The sequence below is a fragment of the Carcharhinus amblyrhynchos genome, chromosome 21 (assembly GCF_965287045.1).
Source record: "Carcharhinus amblyrhynchos chromosome 21, sCarAmb.v2.hapA, whole genome shotgun sequence".
Lineage (NCBI taxonomy): Eukaryota > Metazoa > Chordata > Chondrichthyes > Carcharhiniformes > Carcharhinidae > Carcharhinus > Carcharhinus amblyrhynchos.
Genome location: NC_137344.1, coordinates 1,952,623 through 1,966,190, shown reverse-complemented (window position 1 = coordinate 1,966,190; position 13,568 = coordinate 1,952,623). Strand labels below are relative to the sequence as shown.

Here is a 13,568-nt window from a genome sequence, read left to right as displayed (position 1 = left end):
TAGAAAGAACCCACAATATATTTTGAGCAATTGAACACATTCCTCTGTACCCCCGACATATCTAACATTTCAGATCTTCAGTTGAAAACTAGCTCAAAATGTTCGTGCTAAAACACATCTACCCAAATTCCTTTTTGTTTTTGGGAACCCTGTGGATACTGTCGGAATCTTCCACCTACCAGCTCTAATCCTGTCTCATGTCAGGCCCTTTATAGCGATTGTGTGGAATTCTGTATCGCTGCTTTCCTTCCTAGAGCAGGAGGTTGTGAATGAATTCAGAATGTCTTGTAGGGAATGTTGTTTTGTGTACACCAAACACAAAGCATCTCTTAACTGCAAACCTCTTAGTGTATGGAGCCTGTCAAGGTTTGAAGGATGAAGATTCTATGAGGTAGGTGAGTTTCTTTTCTGTTCTTATCCTGGATCCTAATTTGAGTATTTAACATTTTATTTGAGTTGGCCAGTTTGTTATTGGTGATGAAATAGTATCCGTCACTTGTTATACATACAGCTTCTGTCTTGGCCAATGTCTCTGCTCCTTGATAACTGGCTCACCAGCCACCCAATGAGAGAATTCCAGTTGAATTCTTTGTTTTTTTCGTTTCCCCCATCACCCCTTTCCCATTTGCAGCGAGGTAGTTGTGTCCCTTTTCCCTCTGACCCTCCACCCAGTTTGCTCAGATGATCAGGTTTAGTGGACTGAGAAATTTCAACAAGAAATTTCCACTTTTTGTGCCACATAAGCATTTTATTTTTACTTACAAGCTATTAATCTTTTCATGAAAAGAATGCACAAAGCAATGATATCAGACCAAAGTACTGCAGATGGTGTAAATCTGAAACAGAAACAGAAAATGCTGGCAACGCTCAGAATGTCTTGACAGTAACTGAAGAGAAAAACAGATAAAGAGAAACAATTCCCTTTGATGGAAGGATGGAGAACCAGGGGACACCATTTAAAAGTGGTTGGTACAAGAGCCAGCAGTGTAATGAACCTGGAAGGCAGAATGTATGCAAGATGCAAATTCAGTTATGTGTCAGAAAACATGCTTTATGTCAAATAATGATTTTTATATCATTAAGATCAGAACAAATTACTGCAGAAGCTGGAATCTGAAACAGAAAATGCTGAAATCTCAGCAGATCTGACAGTATGTGTGGAGAGAGAACAGAGCCAACATTTCAAGTCTGAATGACCCTGGTGTTGTAGTTGAGGAATATTTAGGTTAAAAGGACACAAAGGGTGGTGGGTGCCTGGAACTCGTTCCCGGGGAAGGTAGTGGAACATAGTACATTACAGCACAGTACAGGCCCTTTGGCCCTCAATGTTGTGCCGAGCTGTGTCCAATCCCAAGATCAAGCTATCCCCTCCCTATAATTCAGGAGTGCTCCATATGCCTATCCAATAACTGCTTGAAAGTTCCTAAAGTGCCCGACTCCACTATCACAGCGGGCAGTCTATTCCACACCCCAACTACTCTGAGTGAAGAATCTACCTCAGACATCTCTCCTATATCTCCCACCATGAACTTTATAGTTATGCCCCCTAGTAACAGCTACATCCACCCAAGGAAATAGTCTCTGCACGTCCACTCTATCAATCCCCCTCATCATCTTATAAACCTCTATTAAGATCGATATTAAGCAGATACAAGTCACTTTTAAGAGGATGAGTAGAGGGTTTTAGTTCAGATGGGCAGCATGGTTGGCGAAGGCTTGGAGGGCCGAAGGGCCTGTTCCTGTGCTGTAATTTTCTTTGACATGCTGTCTTGCACTATGCTAAAAATTTGAAAATGGAAAATTAAATGGAAGTCTGTCCTACAAATTCCAAATATCAACACTAAGAAGTAGTGCTGTCCATGAAGACAACAAAGTTACAATTCCTTTTCGGTGTTGGGAGGATAGGTGATGCAGAATATGTTGTGAGGATAATGTATAGCAAAGGAAATGGTGTGATTTTGAGTTGTTTTAGCTTTTCTAGTCTATGACACCTCTTGCTGCCTCTAAAGAGGAAACAGTCTTCAGGATTTTGAGCTTTCCTCAGTGAGAGACAGTGCAGTTTAAGGTGAGGAGGAACAGTGTAATCAGTACCATACATCCTCAAACAATGGCAGTTTCTTCAGAACAGACACCGGTGACAGAGAAGCAAAAAAAAAGGACATATGTGAATAACAGGAATGTTCTAAGATGTGGTCATGTCTGTTGTAATCACTCGCATTCTTTCCCACTGCCCTGCAGTAGAAGGGACCCACAATCTATTTTGAGCAACTAATACAAGCCTCTGCACCCCCGACATATCTAATAATTCAGTTCTTCAGTTGAAAACTAGCTCATGATGTTGGATGCTAAAACATATCTGCCTCGGAATCACTTCCCTGATGATTGTAATTTTCCTGAGCTCCTCCCTCCCATTTCCTGGTTTAAAGTTATTCCTGCGGTGCTACTTGTGCCCTATATAGTGGAGACAGATGCAAAATGCCTGTTTAATTCATCCGCCCTACTTTCCATTACCGATTCCCTAGACACACTTTCCACAGGTCCAATACTTAGATCTGTTAAGCACCCCTTTCTTTCTTAAACACGAGAAAACCTGTCTAGTTCTTGTAAGATCACAGCACATGAAGAGTTAAAAACTCATTGACTTGGTAAAAATATCCTTCGAGGAAAAAAAACCTGTTACATTCAAACAAGGAGAAGAAAGGGGTCCCATTTGACCTTTCACCAATTGTAACATGTGACTTTCAAAAGAAAATGAGATAAGTATTGAAGAGATGTAGAGGAAAGGATTGCAAAGATGATCCTGGATAGGAGCGAAAGTAACAGGGTAGTTGTTATGGGGGACTTTAACTTTTCAAGTATTGATTGGAAAAGCTATAGTTCGAGTACGTTATAGGGGTCAGTTTTTGTCCAATGTGTGCATTAAAGTTTCCTGACACAGTATGTAGATAGGCCAACAAGAGGCAAGGCCACATTGGATTTGGTACTGGGTAATGAAGCAGACCAGGTGTTGGACTTGGAGGTTGGTAAGCACTTTGGTGATAGTGACCACAATTCAGTTACGTTTGGATAGGTATATACCAAAGGGCAGAAGTTATAGCTGGGGGAGAGGAAATTATGAGGCGATTAGGTGAGGTTTAGGATACATAGGTTGGAGTAAGAAACTGCAGGGGATGGGAACAATTGAAATGTGGCGCTTATTCAAGGAGCAGCTACTGCGAGTCCTTGATAAATATGTACCTGTCAGGCAGAGAGGAAGTGGTCAAGCGAGGGAACTGTGGTTTACTAAGGAAGTTGAATCTCAGGTGAAGAGGAAGAAGGAGACTTATGTAAAGATGAGATGTCAAGGCTCAGTTAGGGCACTGAAGAGTTACAAGTTAGCCAGGAAGGAACGAAAGAGAGAGTTAAGAAGAGCCAGGAGAGGACATGAGAAGACTTTGGCAGGTAGGATCGAGGAGAACACCAAAGCTTTTTATAGGTATGTCAGGAATAAAAGAATGATTAGGGCCAGTCAAGGACAGTAGTGGGAAGTTGTGCGTGGAGCTCGAAGAGATAGGAGAGGCAGTAAATGAATATTTTTCGTCAGTATTCACACAGGAAAAAGTCAGTGTAGTCAAGGTGAATACTGAGATACAGACTTTTAGACTAGATGGGATTGAGGTACATAAGGAGGAGGTGTTAGCAATTCTTGAAAGTCTGAAAATAGCTAAGTCCCCTGGGATGGGATTTATCCTAGGATTCGCTGGGACGCTAGGGAGGAGATTTCAGAGCCTTTGTCTTTGATCTTTATGTCATCATTGGCTAAGGTATAGTGCCGGAAGACTGGAGGATAGCAAATGTTGTCCCCTTTCTCAAGAAGGGGAGTAGAGACCATCCTGGGAATTATAGACCAGTGAGCCTTACTTCTGTTGTGGGCAAAGTTTTGGAAAGGATTATAAGGGATAGGATTTATAATCATCTAGAGAGAAATAATTTGATTAGGGATAGTCAACATGGTTTTGTGAAGAGTAGGTCGTGCCTCACAAACCTTGTTGAGTTCTTTGAGAAGGTGAGCAAAGAGGTGGATGAGGATAAAGCAGTTGTTGTGGTGTATATGGATTTCAGTAAAGCATTTGATAAGGTTCCCCATGGTAAGCTACTGCAGAAAATATGGATGCGTGGGATTGAGGGTGATTTAACGGTTTGGATCAGGAATTGGCTAGCTGATAGAAATGATGTGGATATGCCGGCGTTGGACTGGGGTAAACACAGTAAAAAGTCTGACAACACCAGGTTTCAGTCCAACTGATTTATTTGATAGTAAACTATCAAATAAATCGTGAGTTTACTATCAAATAAATCGGTTGGACTGAAACCTGGTGTTGCCAGACTTTTAGCTGATAGAAGACAGAGGGTGGTGGTTGATGGGAAATATTCAACCTGGAGTTCAGTTACAAGTGGTGTACCTCAAGGATCTGTTTTGGGGCCACTGCTGTTTGTCATTTTTATAAATGACCGAGATGAGGGCGTAGAAGGATGGGTTAGTAAATTTGCGGATGACACTAAAGTCGGAGGAGTTGTAGACGGTGAGGATGGATGTTACAGTTTGCAGAGGGACGTAGATAAGTTGCAGAGCTGGGCTGAGATGTGGCAAATGGAGTTTAATACGGAAAAGTGTGAGGTGATTCACTTTGGAAGGAGTAACAGGATTACAGAGTAATGGGCTATTGGAAAGACTCTTGGTAGTGTAGTTGAGCAGAGAGATCTCGGTGTACATGTGCATAGATCCCTGAAAGTTAGCACTCAGGTTGATAGGGTTGTTGAGAAGGCATATGGTATGTTAGCTTTTATTGGTAGAGGGATTGAATTTTGGAGCCGTGAGATCATGTTGCAGCTGTACAAAACTCTGGTGCGGCCGCACTAGGAGTATTGCGTACAGTTCTGGTTGCCGCATAATAAGAAAGATGTGGAAGCGTTGGAAAGGGTGCAGAGGAGATTTACCAGGATGTTGCCTGGTATGATGAGATGGTCTTATGAGGAAAGGCTGAGGGACTTGAGGTTCTTTTCATTAGAGAGAAGAAGGTTAAGAGGTGACCTAATTGAGGCATACAAGATGATCAGAGGATTAGATAGGGTGGACAGTGAGCCTTTTTCGTCGGATGGTGATGGCTAACACGAGAGGACATAGCTTTAAGTTGAGGGGTGATAAATGTAGGATGGATGTCAGAGGTAGGTTCTTTACTCAGAGGGTAGTAAGGGCATGGAATGCCCTGCCTGTAGCAGTAGTGGACTCATCAACTTTAAGGGCATTCAAATGGTCATTGGATAGGCATATGGATAATATTGGAATAGTTTAGGTTCGAGGGTCATTAGATTGGTTCCGCTGGTCGGCGCAACATCGAGGGCCGAAGGGCCTGTACTACACTGTAATGCTCTATGAGAGAAACGTGTAGGGCTACAGGGAAAAGTGTGGGAGTGGAACAGCGAGCTGTTTTCCAGAGAACCAGCACAGATGCAACGGCCTGAATGGCTTCCCTCTGTGCTTTAACTGATCTGTGGTCAGTTTCTCTCCTACCTTCTGTTTTGTTCTTTCTCTACCATCTGACAAAGGAACATCTAGCTGAAATGTTAACTTTTTCTTTCTCCACAGCTGCCAGAGCTGCTGAGTACAATCCAGCATTTTCTGTTTGTATCACAGAGGAATTAGAAACCTGGGAAGAGGTTATGCCATTGATTTTTCTCTCAGCCTCTTTCCCTAGCAACAGATTCACCAAATTGAGTGAGGTTGACGTTTTGGTGACATTGTTACTTGTCCAGACAGACTGAGCAGCCCTTCTGAAGCAACAATATGCTTGCTAAAGGTTATGTTGCAGTCCACAGTCTTTGCATTGGAATAAGACTGGCACAGTTGCCCGTTGGTGAACTAGTGTTGCACTGTATTAATTCTGTGTGTAGCTAGTCACATTCAGATCTTTTACAAAGACCAGTGAGTGGAGATGTATCGTGCAGCATGGACTTGATGTAGCTTTACTGGAGCTGGAATCAATTGTTCTATTAAAACGATCTTCCAGCTCCTATTTTATTTACAAGGGTCAAGGTTCCAACTACCATGGCCACAGTCAATTTGACATCTTTGAAAGGTTTTTGTGTGATATAAAAGATTTTGTTCTTGCACTGTCTATTAATTTTAAAACTACAGGTTTGAGATGCAAGAGTGGTAGGTTCTTATTAATCCTTTTCCTCTACTGTCATACTTGTCCACTCCCCCTTTGCCACCTCTTCTCACTATAGCTGTAGTCCTCCACCAGGGACGGTTACTGGGTCTGAGGGGTAAGTGCAGATAAAACCATCAGAATCTTTCTCTTTTGGGCTGCTTTAGCCAATCAAGGCAGTTTATATCCAACTTTTGTTTATAATGTTTGCCCCTCCTCTTATTTCTTGTCTGAATGTTTATCCTGAAGCTGGTCCTGCACTGCGGCAGTGTGTGTGTTTGCTGGATGGTCACAAAAGCCTAAGTACTCAATGTTCCATCCCTCAGCTCTGAGGAACCTTTTATTTTGTCTTGAGGGCCTGTCATCTCCATGTTCCCTCACTGAAGCTGTGCGAACACTGCTGCCTGTCTTTCATTCATTTCTTTATCTGCAATGACTCTTCTATTTACTAATTTAAAAAAACTCATATGGCATTGGTATGGAGAAAGTGTCTAATGTTCAGCCTTTTAATCAAAGCTTAACCCATCACGTTAAAAGTTGTGAACGTTATAAGAATGAACTTAGCTTTTTATGCAGCTAAACCCATATAGTCTGTGTAATGCAGCTAATGAAATTTGAAGTTGGATACTTGCAGTCTAACGACTCAGCACAACTTTAACTCTGTGCAAATGGATGGACTTTGAATGAGTTAAAATTGGGCCCTATATTTCAGAATTTTTTACAATGTATTTTTATACATGAAAAGAGGAAGTTGGATTCAGAATTAAGTAAACAAAGTGCTGACAATTTTCTCTCATCTTGTACACAGCAACTTCCCACCTTAGGGAGCAGCTGAATAGTAACTGCTCTCTGTGTGATGTTCATCAAAGTGCTGATGTCTCTCCCTCAAATATTCATCTTGTCTAGATATTTTAATATTTGGAAATCAAACTTCTATTGTTACACAGCATTTGGTGAGTCTGTAAAACTGGGATATCATGGTGCATCAGCATTCTGCCCTTTTTGCACCCTTGGTCCGAGTTCTTAATCCAGCCTAGAAAGAAATTCTGAAAGTTTCTGCGAAAAAGAGCATGTTTAATTTTAGTGCATTTGTTCAGGGGGCTAGAATGCTAATCTATGCAAAACCTGGGCAAAAAGATAAAGTACACCTTGCCTTGAAAATACAGAACAATTTGTAACCAATGTGATTAGATTAGATTCCTGGCAGAACAGTTGGTCTCCTGTTCGACGCTATGTGGAATTCATCAGGTCAGGATGATAGACGTAATATTTAGGACGCTGCAAGCTTCTAAACAGATTAACCAGTTAATAGGTTGAAGCTTCATAAATTTGCTTGCATAGGGAGAAACTTGATCTGTTCAAATTGACTAAAACTGGCTAAATGGATGCTTACTGTGGATGAATTTGAGTTCCCCCCACTATTTGTATGTATGCTTTGTGAAATTTGCAGTCTAGAAGATTAATACATATAATCTATGGATAAGCATTTACAGCTGGGATATAACCAAGCAGTGAGATAATGCAGAAATTTACCTGTTGATCTGATCACTGTATATAGACACCAGTGAATCCTCACAGGAAAGAGACCCATTTAAAGCTTTAATTTTAACAAAATACTCTTAAGTTAGAGACCAGTTTATAAAATAAAACCATAAAGTATTTTTGTGAAGTTTTATTGCTATCATTAATTAAATCTTATGGATCTGAATCCAATGACATTTGCTGCAAATACTCCAGTAAATGTAATTTTATTAATGTCACACCTCCACTATCATCAGTGTTTTCATTGACAGGAGAAAAGTAACAGATTGGCATTAAGCACACTCCATTACCCATGTCCTCCTGCCATAGACAGAAACCGAGCATGCTCTGTTGATTTATTTTACCCCAATCTTTCCTGAACTGGCACTGTCTTCCTAAAGTATCTGTTTTTATTTTAACATTTTCTCATTTTGCTTCAGCTTCAGCCAACATTGCCATGCTAGTGGCTGTTTTATTTTGTATATATAATGATTTTCTCCAGAAATCGTTTTGGTTTTCCACTGACCCTCTTGTTATTTACCATGTTCTTTCTATTTCTGCAGCCAATAAGGCATCAGGGGGATCTGGAAACCGTCCCGGAAATGTCATCCGTGTCTACGGCGATGAAAATAGTGACAAGATCACCCCTGGCACATTTATACCTTACTGCTCTATGGCCCATGCTCAGCTATGTTTCCATGGACATCGGGATGCTGTAAAGTTCTTTGTAGCAGTTCCAAGTGAGTAATTATCCACTGGAATACTGGAAACATGGTCCCTCAGCCAGGCTCTTATCAAATTTCAGGTGTGAATTACACCCAGAGACAGTTGGCAAATCTAATTCCTATTTACCAAACCATGCTTGTTATCAGTAGATTAAGGAAAAGACTTTTATTTAAAACCTGAGCAACGTTACAAACTGCTTTGCATACTGGGGTACAGGGGCACAGTGGTTATATTGTGCAACCTGTAATCCAAAGGTTCATACAATAAATACAGACATTGACAGCATTGCTCAATACATTTCAAAGAAATACATTACATCTCTTTTTTTAAGAGCAGTCGCTGTTTTGCACAGTAACATTTCAGACTCTGTCGTTAATCTGTTTTTTCTGGAGTTGGTTGAGAACATAAGAACATAAGAAATAGGAGCAGGAGTAGGCCAACTAGCCCTTCGAGCCTGCCCCGCCATTCAATAAGATCATGGCTGATTTGTCGTGGCTCAGTTCCACATTCCCGCCCTCTCCCCATAACCCTTAATCCCCTCACTTATCAAAAACCCATTGACCCGCGTCTTAAAAATATTTAGCGAGGCAGCCTCCACCACTTCAACGGGCAGAGAATTCCAGAGATTCACCACCCTTTGAGTGAAGAAGTTCCTCCTTAACTCTGTTCTAAACCGTCCCCCCTTTATCTTGAGGCTATGCCCCCTAGTCCTACTGTCCTTTCTGAGCGGGAAGAGTCTCTCCACCTCTATTCTATCCATCCCATTCATCATCTTATACATCTCAATGAGATCTCCCCTCATTCTTCTAAACTCTAACGAGTACAAGCCTAATGCTGACCAGGACATGCTGGGAGAACTTCCTTCTCTTCAAATAATACTTCAGTATCCACCTGTACTACTGAAACAATAATGTCTTTCAGAAAACGGCACCTCTGACAATGCAGAACTCTCACTACTACACAGAAATTTCAGTCCAGATTGTGTACTTATAGTCCAGAATTGTGCATATAGAGTATGCTCACACCTGAGTCAAGCTAACTTTATTGAATTAAGCTGACCTTATGTTTTTGAGTAAATGTATTCCCCTTTAACCACATCCAATAATTTATAACCACTCCCTCGACCTTTTCTTCCAAACTCAAATTATTTAATTCCAGATATATCAGCTTTATCCTGTGCTGCTGTGAAGGAGTGACTAGATTCTGACTGGAACTGTTGGTGAAACGTGGCCAAGTTGTTTTATTTTAGAAGAATATTTTAATGGATTTAATCCATTGTTGTTAACAGCAGATAGGAGATCCTGTTCTGAGGGTCTGTGTTCAAACCCCAGTCTCAGTGTAGACTGGATCTCGGCCACAATCTGTGAACCAGTGCTGCGGGCATGCATGCCGTGTGCCTCATTGAAATGAAATACTCCAGCTCTAGAGGGCTGCTTTTCTGGCGAAGCATGTCTCCAATCAGTCGTCCAGCACTGAGCCACAGTGCAGGTTTCCACTGCTTTCCTGCTGATGGTAATCATGTAGGAAACTGTAGGATGGATATGTCTTTGAAAAGCAAGAGTGATCTTCATTGGTGTTAAACATTTTGAACCTTGTTTGGTCATGCTCTAGGTATCTCGTTTGGTGATGTTGAACACCCGTTTGAGAAATTAGGAGCTTCTGCGTCTGATGGATGTAGCCAGCAGTCAGTGAAATCAGTGCTGGTTATGAGCGGCGGTGAGGGCTACATTGACTTCAGGATGGGTGAGAAGATTGCAAATTTACTGCTTCATATCAATGTGAACTTCATTAAGGGAAATATTCCATTCATCTATGTTCTCTGCAAGGAATAGAGGGATATGGACCAATGGCAGCCAGAAGGGAGTAGTTTAATTTGGCTTCATGTTGAGCACAACATCGTAAGCCAAAGGGCCTGTTCCTGTGCTGTTTTATGTTCTATCTCCCTTACCTTAATAGAATGGAGGAAATCTGTTGAAGTCCCCATTTAGTGCATTTTCCTGGTCTGGGAAGGGAAAATAACAATTGCATGAATCCAGGCCTCCAACGCGTCTCATCTGCTGGGGATATGTGTGCCGAACTTATGGATTTGAGTGAGGAACTTGCTGCACAAACTGAGGTACGAACTGCAGTACTGCATGAAAAAGAACAGGCTACAACTGGGAATCCATCAGCCAGAATGCAGAGCAGTGATCACTCTCAATCAGCAATCTAATTGTACTTGGTCACCAAGGCCAAAAACAAACACCCAAACCTTGTAAAGTAGAGCCGTGATCTGAGTTGAAGAGTTAGAAAAATTATTCAGTCTCAAAAGGACAAAATTGAAAGGGACTTCATGCTCATACAAGGTACAATATGAGGCATGAGAGGACACAACAGAAATATAAAATAGTGAATAAACTGGAACTGTTAAATCTGGAGCTAAACGAGATTTGGATTCAGAACTGATATCAGTAAAATTCTTCCACTCTCTTTCTCCCTCTCGCTCTCCTAATATCTGGAATGGCCTTTCAGCCTGAGAGTGGAAGCAAAACAGGCATTGTTCAGGAGGCAGTGATCAAGCATAAAAATATAACAAGAACTAGCCCCTGATTTACTTGGTATCCAAAAAGAAACTCTGCAAAGCTGTGGGTATCTGTGGAAGGGTGAGCTGGTGGGCTGATACAATTTCCCTCATCTATGCTGAGCTGTTTTCACCCAACCACATTGTCTTATATCGGAAGTCCGCTAATGGGCAGCACGGGGACACAGTGGTTAGCACTACTGCCTCACAGCATCAGGGACTTGGATTCAACTACTGGCTTGGGTCACTGTCTGTGTGGGTTTCCTCTGGGTGCTCCAGTTTCCTCCCACAGTGTGAAAGGTGTGCTGGTTGACCTTGCTAAATTCTCCCTCAGTGTACCCAAACAGGTGCTGAAGTGTGGCGACTACGGGATTTTCACAGTAACTTCATTGCAGTGTTAAGCCTACTTGTGACACTGATAAATACATTTTAAAACACTTAAAAATAATTCCTCCTATCCACCCATGCCAACCATTGTAATTTGATAACCAGCTCAGATTTGAGCATTCTTTTGGCAAGTGGGGTATTGGCTTCCTGTGCCATTCATCTGTGCCATTCTGAAAAATTCGAGTGACTGCACCTTGTATGGGTTCCAACTGAAAATTCTCAATTTATTAGCAAAAAGCAATGAGACATATACATTGAGTGCTCCTCATCTTGAACACACTATCCAATGATGGTGGAGACAGATTGAGTAGTAACTTTCTACAGGAAGTTGGATAAGTTCTTGAAGCGGGAACATTTCCAGGATCATGGGGAAAGAACAGTGTGGGTCACGGGGAACTAATCAGAGGGGCCTTTCAAAGTATTGGTACAGATAAAATGAATGGAATGTCCACCTTCAGTGCAGTAGGATTCTGCGAAAACTTGTTGTAATCTTCATACATCGCAAAATGTGTTGTTCCTTTTAGGTGATGAGAGTGAAGAGACAGAGGAGCTGAGGGAGACTCTGCAGATTCAGCCTTCACTGGCCAAAGCAGAGAGAAGTCACTTAATTGTGTGGCAGGTCACGTTCAATGAAGACTGAATGACACAACTTCACGACAGAATGACTGAGTTACACGAAAAGCTTGCATGTTGTTTTATTTTGGTTTATTTTTGTCTCATTTTCTTCACCGCAGAGTGTTTGAGCAGTTCTTCACCATGGTTCCTCAGTTTGCATGGTGGAGTTCAGAGCAGGCGGGAAACGTCTCTGAAATGCTCTTCTGTCCTTGTCCTTTTTACAGGGTCTTCCTACTGTTAAAAGACGGCGCTTGCTGAGCATAGTCACTTCACTTCAAAGAACATAGGCTGCCTTAGTAAAACAACAGGTGTTAGTTGTTAAGGGTTATTATGCTAACACTATTCTAAAGAACTAATTTGTATTTGCATTATAAAGAAAGCTATTTATTTCTGTGTGGGTGTTATCACGGTTACCAAAGGATATTAACCCGGAGTAGCACTCGTGTCAAATGATTGGTAGAGAGAGAGAGAAAAGAAACCAGTCAATCAGTCAGTCTTGTTTTAGAGTCTTGTGGTGTTTAGGGGAATATCATCCAGTTCAGTTTTCTTTCTTGCAATTTATTGTAGAAAACTCTGGACACACTTGACAGGGAACATTAACAACCTGTGCTGCACCTCAGAATCATTTTATACACACTACTAAACTGTCTTCTTTTCTCTAACAGAAGTGCTTTAATTATATTGACAGTTTTGTTGAGAAAGGAACATCTGCGTCTCTCTAAGCATATTTTAAAAAAAATACAAATTTTATGGTCTGTATTTTTTTTGTAAGTTGACCTCTTTAGACACTTTATCTTGTATTTTAACTGCTCTGTAATTTGAAAACCGAATGCTCCGGCGTTGAATTGCTCTCTGTTGAAACCCAAGGCTTCATTATGGTGAGCTTGAATAGCTCATATTCCAGTGTAGCCATTTCAGTATTTATTACCTATTATTAATGAACCTTTGTGGTTCAGAATGTAACTTTGTACAAGAAAAATATATATATGTATATCAAAGAAGGCTGCTGTTTTCTTGTTTGTGTTTCTGCTCTCCGAGCTAATTTGTGTAATGGGACCTGCGTTTTCACACTATAGAAACTGGAAATGGATTCATACTGGGCCCCTTGATTTGCAATGACTGAATAAATTGGATTTTATTTTTATTCGGTCAAGTTTCCTGCAATTGTTTTTCTTATCATTTTAGCAGTCTAAATTGGTAATTGTATCAATTTTATGGTAAAACCCATGCCCTGACAAATAATCTTCTTCAAACCATTTTAAACAAACCTTCCCTCCCATCCAAAAACAAGCATTTTAAATTGTCCCCTTCTTGCTATTCATTGGTGATGTGTCTTCCATCTTTGTTGTGTTCTCTGGGGAATGGGTTGGAATACTGTGCATTGGCGTTGGGTTCAGATCCAACACAGTATGTTCAGTTGAAGGACGTTTCTATGGACAGCATAGGCCCAAGGAAGATAACTTCAAGGGCAGCGTGAAATCAACCCCCAATGGTACCAGGTCCAACAGATACCAAACTGCTCTAAAATTCAGCAATGTTAGGTAGTGTTATTGTGGAACAGAAATGTAATG

The 13,568-nt window shown here is 41.1% G+C and overlaps 1 protein-coding gene across 6 annotated transcripts in view; it reads left to right on the top strand.

Moving 5' to 3' along the window:
- The window catches only part of LOC145356524 (C-Jun-amino-terminal kinase-interacting protein 4-like), a 315,087-nt gene extending 301,941 nt beyond the window's left edge, over positions 1-13,146 (top strand). For 4 of the 6 annotated variants that reach the window (XM_080209264.1, XM_080209263.1, XM_080209268.1 and 1 more), the window contains 4 exons: positions 6,268-6,306; positions 8,273-8,449; positions 10,047-10,178; positions 11,907-13,146. In XM_080209264.1, coding sequence (XP_080065390.1) covers positions 6,268-6,306; positions 8,273-8,449; positions 10,047-10,178; positions 11,907-12,022 — 464 coding nt within the window. In that variant the 3' untranslated portion in view covers positions 12,023-13,146. The remainder of the gene's footprint in view (positions 1-6,267; positions 6,307-8,272; positions 8,450-10,046; positions 10,179-11,906) is intronic. The other 2 variants (XM_080209269.1, XM_080209266.1) reach the window with 1 other exon arrangement.
- The last annotated feature ends 422 nt before the right edge of the window (positions 13,147-13,568 follow it).